The sequence below is a fragment of the Lonchura striata genome, unplaced genomic scaffold (assembly GCF_046129695.1).
Source record: "Lonchura striata isolate bLonStr1 unplaced genomic scaffold, bLonStr1.mat Scaffold_186, whole genome shotgun sequence".
Classification (NCBI taxonomy): Eukaryota; Metazoa; Chordata; class Aves; order Passeriformes; family Estrildidae; genus Lonchura; species Lonchura striata.
This window is the reverse complement of record NW_027461119.1, coordinates 49,836-66,922: the sequence shown is the minus strand read 5'-3', so window position 1 is coordinate 66,922 and position 17,087 is coordinate 49,836. Positions and strand designations below refer to the sequence as shown.

The 17,087-nt window shown below is 53.3% G+C and overlaps 1 protein-coding gene across 1 annotated transcript in view; it reads left to right on the top strand.

Moving 5' to 3' along the window:
- LOC144248574 (uncharacterized) overlaps window positions 1–16,529 on the top strand; it is a 76,391-nt gene extending 59,862 nt beyond the window's left edge. The window contains exons 3-9 of the mRNA XM_077790667.1: window positions 5,327–6,297; window positions 11,163–11,266; window positions 12,873–12,986; window positions 14,918–15,108; window positions 15,788–15,917; window positions 16,033–16,269; window positions 16,525–16,529. Of these exons, the coding sequence (XP_077646793.1) occupies window positions 5,327–6,297; window positions 11,163–11,266; window positions 12,873–12,986; window positions 14,918–15,108; window positions 15,788–15,917; window positions 16,033–16,269; window positions 16,525–16,529 (1,752 nt within the window). The remainder of the gene's footprint in view (window positions 1–5,326; window positions 6,298–11,162; window positions 11,267–12,872; window positions 12,987–14,917; window positions 15,109–15,787; window positions 15,918–16,032; window positions 16,270–16,524) is intronic.
- Window positions 16,530–17,087: the final 558 nt, after the last annotated feature.

Here is a 17,087-nt window from a genome sequence, read left to right as displayed (position 1 = left end):
ACATCCCTTAAGAAAACCTTTAACATTTCTTTTCCTAAGGCCAAGGCAAAGCAAGCCTGAGTAGAGAAATCAAAGGTTAACAATGTTCAAGTCTGTGAGCTGGTCTATTTTCCATGGATGCAGTGGCAGGCAGGGCAGTATGTGAGTGTGAGTGAGAGCCAGAGTGGAATTGTCCCGGTGTGTCCCCAGTAGCTGTGGCAGTGCAGGCCCAGCGAGCACTGAAGCTGCAGCAGTGGCAGCAAGGGCTGGCCCCGGTGGCTGGAGCTGCCCAGGGAGGGTGGCCAGGCCGAGGATTTCAGCAGAGGAGGTGTGGGCAGGCCCAGGGCCTTGCCCCGCTGTGGAGCCCTGGCTGCTGCTGCGCTGCCTTCAGTGCAGGCTCAGGGGGGCCTCCCATCCTCCTGCTGCAGGCGGGAAGTGCAAATCTCCGGGGCTGCAGAGACCTGGAGCCCAGGCTGAGGGGTCCCCCCGTGTTCAGCTGTGCTGGCAGCTGTTTCTGGCCTCGAGGCCCCTTGGCATGGGCCACGCCACTTGGCCACCAGTGGTGCTGCTTTGCACTCCTTAGGCAGAGCCCATGTCCTGCTTGGATGTTGGCAACAGCAAAGTGCCAAGGCAGGCTCTGTGCCAGCCCAGCTTCCTGGGGGAGAGATTGCACCAGAGACAGGATTCTGGCCACAGACTGCTTTAAATGTGCATCCCTTATCTCCACCCTGCACTAGGTGGAGAATTCCCAGGGTAAGGAATTCCCAAGATCAATTCCATGGGAGATTGAATTGAATATCTGCCCTGGGTCTGGCTCTTCTTCTTGTCCAAGCCAATGGCAAAAGCCGTACCCATGGCATCCTGGTTTTTATCCCCAGCTTCCAAAGGTGTTTCCTTAGTTCCCTATTCATTCTTTCTACCCAGCCTGAGCTGTGGGGGTGCCAGGGATTCTGGAGGTCCCACTGTATTTCTAAAGCTGAAATAACCCCCTGAAGGATTTTTCCTGTAAAATGAGTTCTACTGTCTGATTCTATTGCTTCCACCATCCATTTTATTGGAATTATTTCTTTTAGAAATACCTTAATAAGTGATCCAGTGGTTGCTGAAGAAGTCAGAATTGATTTTGCCCCCTTTTAGCTGACATGGTGTTACCAGAAGCTATTGAAGCCTTCCTGCTCAGGACATTTCAGTGCCAGGCTCTTACAAGCACACACAGCTCTGTGGGTTTGTCCTGCACTATGTCTAATTCCCCTTCCTTCCTGTGAAAAACACCATTCACTTTTGTTAAAATTTTAGAACTTTATTAGTAAGAAAATAGTCATAAAAATTAGGACAATAAGAGACAATAAATGTAAACAATTATGGAGTCTGGTTGCCTGGCACTTCACCAAATAGCACACCTTGCTTATGAAGGATTACCCCTTAAAAGCAATGGCCTATTGCATATTCATATATCTCATACATGATTCAAACATTTCTTTCAAACCAGGGTGTTTCTGCTTAATTTTAGATTCCCCCCCATGTTGTACATCAGCCTTCTTGGTTCCTGGAAGTCTGAGCTTTTCTGGAAAGGAGGCAATGATTCTTTTCTGGGGTTCCAATTGTCTGTTGCTGTGATCTCTATCCAGCATCAATAATGCAAAGAATTTCTTTATTATCTTTTCCATTCCTTGAGCTAGTTACAAAAAGTATCTTATGTCACATAGTTTCTATTTTAATCTCATGCTATAGGCTAAAAACTGTATGTAGCACACTACTTAAAAGAGATTAATACAGCACTACTTAAAAGAGATTACTAGAGCATAACTTTCCAACATAACACATATAGGATTCATTTTAATATTTGCAATGAGCCAATCATATAATATGCATTTTTCATTCTTCCCTCCCTTGGAATAGGGTGTTGCTTCTAGACAACACTTGTGCTGGTTGCTTCAAAGTACTTTGAAGAGGCTCCATATCTAATTTTCCCCATTTCCCTGAGGCTGCCCACACTTGTGGGTTCACTTCAGCATAGGCCTTGCCAGACATATGACACAAAGGTACAACAGAAGTAGCCTCTGTGTCAGCTTTTATAATGTTAATTTGCATTCCCAGTTTAGCGATCAAATCCTTTCCCTGTAAACTATAGTCACAATTAGGAGCAAGTAAAAATTCTTGCATTTCAAACCCTTTCCCACATATGCTAGAAGTGGTTGAATAAAGCCACTCCTCTTTCCTACTTCTCCCCTGAATACTCAAAGACATTTTTAGCAGTTGTCCCGTTTAGGTGTAAGATTCAGAGTGGATGGAGAGGCCCCTGTGTCCATCAGGAGAGGCCTCCTCTGGATGCAGACCCAGCCTGAATGTTCTCCAGGGCTCCAGTGTGGTGGGTCCCTGGTGGGATGGGAGCTCAGAGAGCCCTGCCAATCCATGTCCATGCAGGGGTGGACTTGCTCCTGCTGAGGGTGCTGCTGTCTGTGCTTGCAGTGTCCTTGTGGGCTGCAGCTGGAGCCCTGACTCCTTCCCAGGGGCTGTTTGGGTGGGCTCTGCCCTGGCCAGGAGGGCAATGCCTCTGCCAGGTGCTTGTGGCCGACCCCGTCATGCCCTGGGTGCTGGGGCCCCCTTGGGCCCTGGGGTTGATCCCTCAGGGGCTGTGGGAACTCTGCCGTGGCCTTTGCCTTCAGCTTGGCCTTTTGCTCATCCCTTCTTGCCTTCAGCTGCTGTGCCTTTGTGCCCAAGTGCTGCAGGGCCTTCTTGTGCCACTCCTGCAGCCCCGGTCACTGCCTGTGGGTGCTCATCCTCTGAGAGCTGCTGAGCTTGCTGCCAAACCTTTCCTTTCTGCAGGGACCCAAACCAAATCCTGAACAGCAAATCCTGATCCTTCATGTGCACTCTGCATTTCCCAGCTGTTCCTTTGTGTTCCCCCCTGTGCTCAGGGTCCCTGCCCAGCCCGTGTGGCAGAGCCGGTGCCTGTCCTGCCGCAGTGTCCAAAGGCGGCCCCCCCGGCGGGCAGGGCCGGCAGCTCCCCGGGGCCGGGCAGCGGCCGGGGCGTCCCGCAGCCTCCTGGGGGCCGGGGGCCACTGCCGGCCCTGCCCGGGGCTGGTGGGGTCAGGCAGCGCCCGGCGCTGAGCCCCGGCTGCCCCACAGCCCCGGCCCGGCCCCGCAGCTCCCCACAGGCCCCAGCCCGTGCTCCCGGTGCCGCACCTCTGCGCCCGGTGCTGCCGCTGCCACCGCAGAGAAACCCCTGGCATCCTGACCTCCTGCTTTTCCTGTCTGGGAAACCGGGAATGGAAGGATCTGGATCAGCTGGCAAATTTCGAGAATAAGACCCTGCTGAAAATCATCCCAATCCTGAGTATTTTTCTCCTTCTCCTCTTTTCCGTCATCCTTTTTATTACCACATAGATTCCTCCTGCTGCCTCTTGCTGTAATGATATTGCTGCACACTCCCCTTCACCTGATCCCTTCCCAGCACACCAACACCCTCCATTCCCTTGTTTTCCAAATGCCTTCTCAATTTCCCTTATTTCCTCCCTGGGTGTCCATGTCCTTAATTACCTCTGGGGGAATGTGCAAACTACCTCAACATTCTCCCAAGGGACCCTTCAGAGACATTTTGGGATCATCATCCCTTTGGCCAGGCCCCCTCCCTGCCTTTCCCTTTTCTCCCCTCCATGGGTGCCCTGCCATGTTCACTCCCCGAGGATCCCAGGGCACTCACTGATGAGATTTTCAGTGCTCTCTCCCTGCTGACTCTTCACAGACCCCCCTGATGTGTCACTCGTCTGTCTCCTGGTCACTCCCGGGTCCCCAGTCAATCCCCGGTGCTGCCGCCAGCCAAGGGATCCGATCACCCAAAGTGGGTGAGGCACCTTCAGCTGCACTCCCTGCCCGCCACCCCGGACAGTGTTGGAGGACACAGCCTCCTTTTCATCCTAATTCTCCTGGCCACATCTTCCTCTCCCTTTCCGCATTGACTGAAGTACTTGAGAGGTACAGAATTCCCAATCCACCTACTACATACTCCCATAATATGCTCCCTGTTTTTATATAGCAAATGATATTCATGGCTCTGTTAAGTCTTTGTTTTTCTTCTGGAACTTCTGAGCAGGACCTTGGCTGAGGAGCAGTCTGTGTCATCAGTTAATAACATTTTCTGAGACAGATTGTGTCTGCTGTCACTTCCTTATGAACAGGTCCCTGGCCCTATCTCTGAGCAGATTCAGAGCATTTGTTTGTAAAGACACTTTCCTGTGGTTCCGTCCATGGGGTCCCCCGTTTGTGGGACATCCCCCCTGGAGCAGGGTGTCCCCTCTGTGATGCAGCCCCAGGGCTCGGGCAGAGCTCAGCCAATCAGAGCCCGCGGCGCTGATGACTCACCAGTTGCCAGGCAGACTCGCAGCTCCCCGCGTTCCCCACCTGGACCCACCTGCGCCCCCCCTCGGCCCCATGGCCCCGCGAGGGGAATTTGGGGAGGTGGGAGTGGGGCAGCGCCAAGGCCGGGCCCCCCCGCGCTGTCCTGGCGGGAGCGGCTGCAGTGGGGACCGAGTGCGGGCGGGAGCGGCCGAGAGCCCAGCGCTGCCCCAGCCCGACCTGCCCCAGCTCCATCCCTGCCCCTGCGCTGGGATGCGGTGGGGCTGGGGGGAAGAGGCAGCCGGCAGTGGGTGCTGGGCCTGGGGGCAGGAGGAGAAGGGAAGGAGAAGCAGGCTTGAGGAACAAAATGGTCAAAGGATGCAAGTGGCAGGAAAGGGTGGGATTGTGCAGGAGAAGGAGGAATAGGAGGAGGAAGAGGAGTGTGAGGAAGAATAGGGACACAGGAGGAGGAGGAGCAGAAACAAGGACCACCACGAGGTTCCATTCCTCTTTGCATCTATAGCCTCCCCTCAGCCCCAGGAGCATTGCCACCCCACATGCAGCAGGTGACTGTTGAGGGGTTCCACGATTTTCACAGGGGTGAATCATGGCATTCCTCAGCTTTATTGGGTTAAATGTTGGTGATTTATTTTTTTTTAGGGGCTGAATCTTTTTGTTTTGGAGGAATTTTTTGCTGAATCTTGATGTTTGGGGAGGTTTTCATCTGTGTCTTAAAGTTTGGAGGATTTTTATGCTGAACCTTGGTGTTTTGGAGCTTCTTATAGACACATGATGCCCAATGACTTTGTGAGATGAAGTGGGGACAGGAGGAACTCCCAGTCCAAGATGCTCTGTTCTTTTTTTTTTCCCCCAGACCAGGATTTTTCATTCCCGGGGAGGAATGAAAATGGAGGAAATGGAGGAGGAGGAAAAGCCCTGGAGATCCCGCACAAGGAGTGGCAGCAAACCCAGCCCAGGGAGCTGCAGGGAGGAAAGAGCCCCCCTGAGCCAGGAAGGTGGGCAGAGATCCAGCCAGAGCTCAGAGCTGGTGGAGAAGCCTCGTGGCAGGGAGAAGCCCCACAAGTGCTTGGAATGTGGGAAGGGTTTCAGCCGGAGCTCCCACCTGATCGAGCACCAGAGGATCCACACTGGGGAGAGGCCCTTTGAGTGTGGGGAGTGTGGGAGGAGCTTCAGCCAGAACTCCATTCTGATCCAACATCAGAGGATCCACACTGGGGAAAAGCCCTTTGAGTGTGGGGAATGTGGGAAGAGCTTCAGCCAGAGGAGCAGCCTGATGCAGCACTCGGTAATCCACACTGGGGAAAAGCCCTTTGAGTGTGGGAAATGTGGGATGAGCTTCAGCCAGAAGGGCTACCTGATGCAACACCAGAGGATCCACACTGGGGAAAAACCCTATGAGTGTGGGGAATGTGGGAAGAGCTTCAGGCAGAGCTCTGGCCTGAGGAGACACGAGAGGATCCACACTGGAGAAAAGCCCTACGAGTGTGGGGTGTGTGGGATGAGTTTCAGCCTCAACTCCCAGCTTACGGAACACAAAAAGATCCATACTGGGGAAAAGCCCTACAAGTGTGGGGAATGTGGGAAGAGTTTCAGAGAAAGCTCAGCCCTGATTCGGCACCAGGTGATCCACACTGGGGAACGGCCCTACACCTGCTTGGAATGTGGGAAGAGCTATGGGTGGCACTCAGACCTGAGAAAGCACCAGCGCATCCACAGCGGGGAGAAGCCCTACGAGTGTTCCCAGTGTGGGAAGAGGTTTCAGATCAGCTCCAGTCTCCTCGTACATCAGCGGAGTCACACCGAGGAGAGGCCCTACCGCTGCCCCGACTGCGGGAAGGGCTTCAAGCACAACTCCAATCTCACTGTGCACCGGCGCATCCACACCGGGGAGAGGCCCTACGAGTGTGGGAAGTGTGGGAAGAGCTTCTCACAGAGATCAGCCTTGATCAAACACCAAAGGAGGCGCCACTAAGGGGGGAAGCCCTGTGAGTTCCCCAAGGGTGGGAAGAGCTTCTTATGCTCCTCCCAGCTCATTCCCTATGGGAGGATCCACATTAGATGATCCTCAGTGACCTTCATTGGGCAGTCTTGGTGATCTATGGGCCTGGTCATCTGTGTTGGGAAGACTCTTGGCTGGGAGGCTCCACATCTTCCTCGTTCCCTGTGGGCACCTAGATAAACCCAGTGGCAGGAACATCCACTGGGGCACAGACCAACAATGGGAATTCCTTGGGGAGAGCAGATTTAATGACTTCCAACTCCATAAAATCTTTTGCATTCAATCCTATCTTCTGGTGGCATCAAGGAATACTGAATGGTCTTGGAGGTATGTCCTAGGTTGACTATATGATGCTTGTATCTCCAGTTGTCTGTTCTGTTTATAGTGAGTTATAATTTTTGCACCTTTAAGACTTGTTCCGAGAGCAAAGGAGGGAGAGAAGGGCAGAGTTTGTTTTCAGAAACTGCACTCACTCCTCCACATTCCTGCTCCTGGGCCGGGTTGTCTGCAGATGGACAGACAGAGGTACAGATCTCTCCTTTACTGTTAATTAGTTTTAGCTAGCTGTGGCAGAGAAGTTCCCTGGACTGTGGCTGTTTTTCCCTTTTCTTTGGACCTGTTTAAACCTGCTCTGGCCTGAACACCCAGAAGAGCACCGGCAGCTCACACCTGTGGCCCAGCGGGCCAGGCCTGGACTGTGGCATTTCCAGCACCGGAGGGACTGATAAGAGACTGAGTGAGCTGAGCTACAACCCACGGAGGGACTTCCTGAGTTTGTCTCTCTTTTAGAGCAGCAAGAGGTTTTATTGTTTAATATTGTTTAGGTTTTATTCTTTAAAAAACAGTTTTTTCCACTGTTCTCCAAGGAGATACTTTTCCCAAACTGGCTGGGGGAGGAGCCAATTGAATCTGCTTTCCAGAGGAATCCCTTTGGAGGTTCTCTCCCAAATTTGCTCTGAACCAGGACAAGGTCTTTTCCAACTTCAGGGATTCCACGATTTTGATTTCCTATTGCCCAAGGGTGTCTTCTGCAGCCAGATGGTGGAAAAACTGGGGAAAAGACCAAGATTTTGGAGACAGTGGGTTAGAAACTCCACCAAAAAGGTTCTTCCCTCCACCCAAGCACGTGGATCCTCAGCCAGCATGGACATGGAAGTCTTTTTCTTTTGGCCTTGATTTTGTTTTCATTTCTCTTTATCCCTTTAAAATATCCAATATTGAAGTAAAAATAGACATTGAACTAAGTTAGTGGATGTGGTCATGGTAGGACACAGACATGGTGGGACACGTGTAAGAATGTGCCCTCTGTTGACAGAGTAGACAAGTTAACCTTTTGTTCCCTTAAAAAGGACAAAAGGCCAGGTGTTTCTCTCCTCAATTTGGTTGAAAGACACCTCATAGGACCTTGGGGACTTCACCTCAAACCTAAGGGTAGCTAATTGGACAGGAGCCAAAAAGTCCCACCTAAGCAATTCCCTAGAAAAGAAGAGAACAAAAGAAGTTAATTGCTTTTGTGAAGTGTTTTAGCAAGAGCAAGAACCTCTTGCCCTGACTTGGCTTTTCTCTGTAAAAAGCTTTTTTATTTTTGCCTTTTATTAAAACTTTTTATTCCCAACACTGTCACATGAGCCATCCTGCTTGTTTTATGCCACCTGAGGTAGCTGAGCTATCAAGGGTATAATGCTTATCTCTGAGAGCTTATAAGACCAGGCTCAAAAAGAGAAAAAGCATTAGACATGGAGAGTGACATGGGCACGAATGGACATGGAGGGGGACAGGGCCATCCCTAGGGACATGGGGAGACACAGGCATGGATGGAGACATGGGGGACAGTGACAGGGATGGAAACATGGTGGGGAGACAGCCATGGGTGAGGACATGGTGGGACATGGCCAGTGACAAGTGGGGACATGGCCATGGCTGGTGCCATGGGAGGAACTTGCAGGGGATGAGGGGGATGCTGGGTTTGAGGGAGTTGAGGGTTCCTGGGCAGGACTTGGACCTTGCTGAGGCCTTTGGGGAGCCCAGGCCGAGCAGCTCCGGCTGCGCTGGGAGACCCTGGTGGAGGTTCTGGGGCAGCTGCTCAAGGACCCCTGACCTGGAGCCCCAGCTGGGCATTGGGCTCCTGGAAGGGGATGAACGTCCTTGTCCCTAGGAGGGAAATCCCAACACCCCCAGGGTGTTTGGGACAGCTGAGGGGCCACAACAGGGAGGGGAAAGCCCAACAGAGCTGTCCTCCTCCTAAGCTACATCCTAAAAGTCCCAAAACTCAGGGATTCCTCCCAGGAAAAAGCTGCCAGGAGCTGCCTGAATTGAGGGAAAGGGGGGATGTGATCCTCAAACTGAACAGGAGGGGCCTGGATCCCCAAATCCAAGCCCGGGGTGAGAGGTAGAGCTGGAGGCACAATGGGGAAGGGGTGGGAGAGCAGGGGAAAAGAGGATTCTGACCAGGAGAGGAATGGGACCCTCAGATTGAGTTGGGAGGGGTCTTTGGGTTGGGGGAACAATGGGAGTGGGGAGGGAAGGGTGGGGATGGGGTCAAAAATGGGTGGTTCCATGGGGATCCCTTAGTGTCCCCATCTCTTGATCCCTGGAGTGATTTCCGTGAGGCTCTGGGAGGGGGGAATGGATCTGCACTGGGTGGGTCCCCAAGCCCCCTGCCCATACCTGGGGGGCTCATGGGAGGTTCCCTCTACCCAAACGCTGGTGCTGCAGCCATGGGGGAGAGGTGGGTAGGAAAGGGGGATCTGGGGTGGTCAATGAGAGGAGCAATAGGAAGAGGAGAGAGAGATGAGGAGGAGGTTAGGGAAAAGAAGGAACAGGAACAGGAGGAGGATGAGGAGGAACCGCAGCAGATCCACATGGTTTGTCTGCCCTTCTGCTGAGTCTGCAGCTCCCCTGGTCATGGCAGCATTTACTCCCCCAGATCCTGCAGGTAAGTGGGGAGGGGGAGCTCACCCCAAATTCATTGGGGGACCTCTGGGAGGTTTTTTTTTGCAGGGAAAGGGATATTTGGATCTTGCATTGCCTCAAAGGTGAGACGCAGATGCCCCTTTGGAGACTTGTGAAGGGTTCCTGTAGCGATCTCTGTACCGGCTGGGGCAGTGGTAACAGTTTGGGGGGGACATTGGTTTTGGGGTTCCAATTGGCATCGGAGTGGGGAGAGCAGCAATGGCCAATCCTGGAGCTGGGGGATCCCAGCAGCCTGGAGGAGTGGGAGACTCTGGAGATGAGCAGAGTCTGGGCCCATCCAACTGTGAACAGGGTGGTGACTTCTTGAGCTGGACTTGGGCAGCAGGACCAAGGTGCTCACCCTTTGTTTTTCCCAAGCCAGGATTTGTCCATCCCAACCTTTGTGCAGGTGGAGCTGGTGGAGGCTGTGAGGAAAAGGAAGATAGCATGGAACACTGAGGCAGGTGAGGAGGAAGTCACTGCCCCTTTCCCCCTCTCCTCTGCTCCACCTATCAGCCCAACATTGCCCCTGGCTGCAGGACAGCACTGCTGCCAACGCTGTCCTGCCAGGGATGAATTGGTGGGATCTCCTTCCCCTTCCCTCTGGCATGGAGGCAAATCCCATCCTCTCCTTGTCCACCCTCCTTTCTCTTCTCATTCTATCCTTCTTCCTTCCACATCCCTTCCTCTTCTTTTCTTTCCTTACCCCAGGCACTGAGCTGCAGACAGAGACCTGGGAGGACAAATCGCTGCTCAGAACCTCTGTTTTGAGGCTGTTTTGAGCAGCTCCACAGCATGGGAACCCAATGGGGAGGAAAAGCCCTGGAGATCCCACACAAGGAGGGGCTGCAAACCCAGCCCTGGGAGTTGTGAGGAGGTAAGAGCCCCTCTGTGCCTAGAAGGCAGCCAGAGATCCATTTGGCACTCAGAGATGGTGGAGATGACTCATGGTGGGCAGAAGCTCCACAAGCACTTGGAATGTGAGAAGGGCTTCAGCTGGAGCTCCGGAGATCAGACCTGATCTGGCACCAGGTGATCCAGATGGGGAATCAATCAGCCCTACAAGTGTGGGGAGTGTGGGAAGGGCTTTGGGTGGATCTCCAAGTTCATCAGCACCACAAGATTCACACCAGGGAGAGGCCCTATGAGTGTCCCAAGTGTAGGAAGTGGTTTCTGAGAAGCTCCAATCTCGTCATAATGAGCCAAGGGGTCAGCTGGAAAAGTATTTAGGATAATTGAAAACTGTGGATGAGTCAAGGGGACAGCTGGGAATATAACTGAGATAGTAGAAGATTACATATTTTAGTTAAGATTTTAAAATTAGTTAAGAAGCTAAGTTGCTAGCAAAAATCACATGCCTTAGTTAAAGAGTAGCAAATATATTAGAAAAGTAAAGCTAGGAGTGACAGGGATAGATGTAGGAATTGTGAAGGAGCAGAGACCATAGAAATATCTTGCCTTAAGAATAATCAGCAGTTAGGAGAGGCTACCGTGACCAGCAGATCAAAAAGTCCTGCAAACTGGCCATGGGTGAAGAGTTTACCTTGAGGAAGACAGCTTTCTTCCTCCCTTACACCCACTCCCTTATTTCAAAATCCCAAAGACCCAGTTAAGGAAACACGATTGCACAGCCGTAATGGATATTCAGCTGATTATAATACGAAGCGGGCAGGTAATGATTATGTATTATGTGTCCTTAGAAACAGCTTGGATATGTAAAACCTTTTCTGTATAAATAGAAAGCAGGAGTCTGCAACTCCTTGCACATGTACTTGGAAATGATTCCACATGTGTCCAGCACTGCAATAAAATACCCTTCTTTCCAGCTTTAATTAGTTGAGGAGCCGTCTGTCCATGCTTCAGTGCATCAGTGGATTCACACACAGGAGAGGCCCTTCTGCTGCCCTGAGTGCGGGAAGGGCTTCAAGCACAGCTCCAGCCTCGTCACCCACAGGCACATCCACACCGGGGAGAGGCCCGGTGAGTGTCCTGTGTGTGGGGAGAGATTCTCCAGAAGCTCTCGCTTGACCCAACACCGAAGGAGGCACCATTAAGGGAAGCCCTGCGAGCACCCCCAGTCCCAGTGTCACCCCCTTTCCTGCCCACAGAGCTCCTGAGCCAGCGGCGGCCGCAGCCGCTCCCCGTGGCCTTGCACAGGACCCCCTGAGATGGGGCAGGGAGGATTCGGGAGAATTCGGGGAGGATTTGGGAGGATTTGGGAGGATTTGGGAGGATTCGGGGAGGATTCGGGAGGATTCGGGGAGGATTTGGGGAGGGTTTGGGAGGATTTGGGGAGGATTTGGGGAGGATTTGGGGAGGATTTGGGAGGATTTGGGAGGGTTTGGGAGGATTTGGGGAGGATTTGGGGAGGATTTGGGAGGATTCGGGGAGGATTCGGGAGGATTCGGGAGGATTTGGGAGGATTCGGGAGGATTCGGGAGGATTTGGGGAGGATTTGGGGAGGATTCGGGGAGGATTTGGGAGGATTTGGGAGGATTCGGGGAGGATTTGGGAGGATTTGGGGAGGATTTGGGAGGATTGGGGAGGATTTGGGAGGATTCGGGGAGGATTTGGGAGGATTTGGGAGGATTTGGGAGGATTCGGGGAGGATTTGGGAGGATTTGGGAGGATTCGGGGAGGATTTGGGAGGATTTGGGCCGTGGCGGGCGGGGTCCGGCCGGGACCGCGGGTCGCTGCGGGTCTGCCCAGCAACTGGTGAGTCATCAGCCGCGCTGTCTCTGATTGGCTGAGGGAAGGCGGGAGTAGGAAAAGGATCGGGAGAGATCCCGCCCCGAGCACCAGCACTGGCAAAACAGTCCCAGCCCGGGCACAGGGAGGGAATTTATTACCATCCGAATCACAGCAGGAGAAGGGAAAGAAATCTCTCCAACACCTTCCCCCCACCCAACAGGGATCACCCAGACCAGGGGTTATCAATGATGGAGAGTCGGGGGCATCTGAGTTGGGATCAGAAGCCAATTTTATTGAGTGTATCAGGTGTTTATATAGAGTTTCACTTGTATGGTGCTTATATAGGGCTCTGTTTTTGGTAACAATTTCCCATTAGTTACACTTCTTTGTGACATCACATCACCTGGTAACATTATTTTATCACTATGTCTCCCAATATGTTTGTTGGTCACTTCTTGCCCAGGGAGACTTTATCTGTGTCTGTCTCTGCCATGGTTTCTGCTCAATCAGGCAGAAGAAGAAGAAGATATCAGGCCCCTTTATCAATTCCACTGTACTCTCTGTTTTATTCCCCATACCTCCCCCTATCTGTTCAAACAAAAATATATTCTTAAGTGATTTGTCTATTAATTTTTTCACACAATATAAAATACAAGGAATAAGCATAACAATACAAAATATAGTCCTAATACATATAAGCCTATTTTAACTAAATTTCTTATCCATCCACCAAGTCTCCAATCCCCCAGAAGCTGATCTAGCCCTGTAAGCCCTGATACCACTGGGTAATCATAACCATTTCCCCAAGGGCATAAGTCTGTTAGAGGTTAAACAGGTGCTGATGTGGTGGCGAGGTCCTGTTCACAAGGGTTCTCCTCCAATGTTGATGTTCAAGGTGAATCTTCAAGTGATGCAGTCAAAGAATCTCAAAACGCCTTCACATTGTTTGCTGGAATCCACTTGGAACCATTCTCTGTGGACATGCAAGCAAAACCTCTACCCCAGCCTGGTCAGAGAGAAAGACAGGTAAACTTTCCTAGGAATTGTTCTGGGGAGTTTTGAGAAGGCTGAGAGAAAGAATTAAAGCAATCTTGCAGCTGGTGTTTTGAACAGTTGTTTTCTTATGTTTACTAAAGGGTGTTTCCTTAATTAGCCAATCATGTGAGGTGTGTTGATTAAAGGACCAGTCAGGTCTACCGGTGTTGGAGCAGTGTATAAAAAGAAATGGGTTCCTAATAAAATTAGTATTAGTCTCCTGGAGAGAGTTAGATTTTATGTGTCGCCTGACTCTTGTTCCTGACTCAGTGGTGACACCAGGTGACATCAGGTGACCTAAGGATAAAGCCCCAGTATCTTACCAGATCCTGGATCCTTCACTAAGGCAAGGGATTTTTCCTTTTGTTGCAATTGTGAATTACAATTAAAATGTCAAACAATCAGGGGTTGGGGTCCATCAAAGATCATTTCAAGAAGTTGAACACGTAAAAGGCTTTCTGCAGTCTCTCAGAAGGGTTGTCCTCTCTGCCCCCCCCTTTCTATTGTACCAGGAGACGCTTGAGGGAGCCATGTTCAGTGACAGATTGGCCTTTTGAGGAATGAGGAATACCTGTTTTGTGCATAGTTCCCCAAAGGCAAAAAAGGTAGCAACTCAGCAGGAAGTATAAGCTGGGCCATTGCCTTTACTTCAGGTGGTATACCCAGAGTTACAAAAGCAGCAGTGAAGTTCTAGAGACATCTTTAGCCATTTTCCCTGAACGGGCTGATGCAATGTCTTGGTTTGAAAAGACAGGAGTCTGTGTAGGAAGGCAAGACCCTCCTGTGAAATGGAAAATGTAAACCCCCCTCCCTCCGAATTACCACAATTTCAAAATTAAAAGGCTGTCAAGCAAAGATATGGGAATGGGAATAACAGTTCTTTACTAGGAAAAAACCGAAATTTAAAAAAATGCAGTTAGTACAAACAAAACTAGTGATGGAGTCAGAAACCTGACACCCTGAGGAGTCAGGGTGTTGGTAATAGTCCAGTTAAATGGTGGCTGCTCCTCCTGGAGTGGCTGATGAAATGCTGCTGAAGTGGTGATCTCTAGAAGGGTGGAGTTTTCTCTGAAGGTCTGGTAGTAGTTGGGCCTGGTCTTCCTCTGGGAATCCAGCAGAGAAGAAGCTGCTTCTCTGGGAATCCAGCAAAGTGGCTGCCAGTGTCTCAAAAATGCTGATTTTATGCAGGTAGGAATGCTTGGCTCCTCCCTCTGGGTGGAGCATCTCACAATGGGATGATGTAACTTTACTGGTCATGCAGTGAGTCATTGAATGGTCCATGAACAGAAGATATCTCCCCAGAGGGAGACATTGTTCTTGGAAGAGATAAGAAAACTGCCCAACCTCCAACAGATGGCAAATAGAATACATGCTTATCTTACAAGCCAGGACACCCCACATCCCCATTGTCCCCATTGTCCCCAGTGTCCCCCTACTGTCCCGATGTTCCCAATGTCCCCGATGTCTCTGATGTCCCCAATGTCCACCCGTTATCCCTGATGTCCCCCCAAATGTCCCCACATCCCTGATGTCCCCCTATTGTCCCTTATGCTCCTGCATTGTCCCCATGTCCTCAGTGTCCACCCATTATCCCTGATGTCTCTGATGTCCCCAGTGTCCCCTCCCCATTGGCCCAAATATCTCAATGTCTCCAATGTCCCCATATTGTCCCCATGTCCCCCAATGTCTCCTATGCCCCTGCACTGTCCCCATGCCCCCAGTTTCTCTCCATTGTCCCCACATCCCTGATGTCCCTGATGTTCCCACATCCTTGATGTCCCCCCACATCCCCATTGTCCCTGATGTCCCCAGTGTCCCCCCACATCCCTGATGTCCCCACATCCCAAATGTCCCCCTGTTGTCCCCGATGTCCCCACACCCCTGACGCCCTGTCCCACTCCTCAGTGTCCCTGTTAGTGTCCACGCGGACGCCGCAGACGCGGGCACTGCTGGGGGCGCCGGGGCGGCTGCACTGCGCCTTCGCGCCCCTGGCCGAGCCCTTCACGCTGCAGTGGCTGCGGCACCGCCATGGCGCCACGCGGCGCCTGCTGGCCTTCGACTCGGCCGCCGCCCGCCGCACCGAGGCCGCGCCGGGGGTGCTGCTGTTCCTGGGGGGCCAGGGGAGCCCCCCCGGCACCGCGCAGGTGAGGGGAGGGGAGGGGCTGCGGAGCCCTGCGGGGACAGCGGGGGGCGCCACCGAGCAGGGGGTGTCGGGTCCTCCTGGCCGCCAGGGGGCGCTGGTGGGAGTGGGTGGCCTCAGTCCTCCTGGCCACTGGGAGGCGCCAATGGACAGCCTTGGTCCTCCCGGCCACCAGGGGGCGCTGCAGGCATGGAATTGCTTTGCCCCTCCCAGCCGCTAGGGGGTGCCACTGGCAGTGGGTGGTTTTAGTCCTCCCGGCCACCAGGGGGCCCCAGTGGCACGTGACAGCCTCGATCCTCCTGGCCGCTAGGGGGCGCTGTGGGCATTGTTTTTTTGGAAGGTTTTGGGAGCATTTTTTGGGGTTTTTTGGGAGGTCCGGGGGGGGTTCGGTGGGTGATTTTTGGGGGTTTTGGGGGCATTTTTTGGGTTTTTTTTGGGGAGTTTTGTGGGTGATTTCTGGGGGCTTTTTTTGTGTGTTTCTGGGAGGTTTTAGCGGGTGATTTTTGTGGGTTTTGGGAGCATTTTCGGTGTTTTTTTTTGGGGGGGTTCTGGGGGTTTTTGGGCACAGAACGGCCACGGTCCTCCCAGCTGCTAGGGGGCACCATTGAGGCTGAACGTTTCCTCGGTCCTCCCAGCCGCCGGGGGGCGCCAGGGAGGTGTCGCTGCAGCTGCCGCCGCTCTCGGTGTCAGACAACGGCGCCTTCGTCTGCTCCGTGAGCGCGCCCCGCGGGCAGGTGCAGCAGGTGCTGCGGCTGCACGTGATTGGTCAGTGCCGGGAATGGGCGGGGCCGGGGCTCCCAGTATGTCCCAGTCCCTCCCAGTATGTCCCAGTCCCTCCCAGTCCCTCCCAGTATCCCCAGCTCACTGTCCCGTGTCCCAGCCCCTCCCCGGCTGTCCCTGCTGCCATCCCGGCTGTCCCCGGGGCTCCTGGCCGAGCTGCACTGCGACGCCGTCGGCTTCTTCCTGCTGGACGTGGAGATCCGCTGGGAGCACCGCGCCCACGGACACCCCAGGCCACGCTTGGGGGACACTGAGGGGGACACCGAGAGAGACACCTTGGTGACCACCCTGGGGCCCGGCTGGGACGTGCCACACCGGGTCACTGTGGTGGTGGCGGGTGAGGGACACATGGGGACATCAGGGATGGGGTTTGAGGACACCTTGGGACATCAGGGATGGAGTTTGGGAAACCCGGGGACATCAGGGCCAGGGTTTGGCCACAGCTGGGGACATCAGGAACGGAGTTTGGGACACTTGAGAACATCAGGGATGGGGTTGGGGACACCTGGGGACATCAGGGATGGGGTGTGGATGGTCTGGGGACACCAGGACTGGAGCTGGGGACACCTGGGACGGGGTTTGGGACATTGAGGATAGAGTTGGGGACACCAGGACGGAGTTGGGGACATCAAGAGTGGGGTTGGGGACAGCTGGGGACATCGGGAATAGGGTTTGGAGGGTCTTGGGACAGCAGAGATGCCTGGGGACACTGGGGACAGGGTTGGGGACATCAGGAATGGGGTTGGGGACAGTTGGGATACGGCTGGGGACAGCTGGGACGGGGTTGGGGACACCGGGGATGGGGTTTGGGACACTGGGGACAGGACTGGGATCTCCTAAGGGACATCAGGAGCAGAGCTGGGGACAGCGGGGGGTGGCCGGTGCCACCAGGATGGGCTCGGTGCCACCCAGGGGTGCCGGTGCCACCCAGGGGTGTCGGTGACGTGTCCCCAATGTCCCCACAGGTGCCACCATGCCCAGCGTGGAGGACAAGGTGGGGATGGGCCTGGTGGACATTTGGGGGCATCTGGGGAGGTTTGGGGACATCTGGGGACATCTGGGGAGGTTTGGAGACATTTGGGAACATTTGGGGACATTGGGGACACCAGTGGGGTTGGTGACACTTGGGGAGTTTGTTCCAGTTTGGATTTTAAG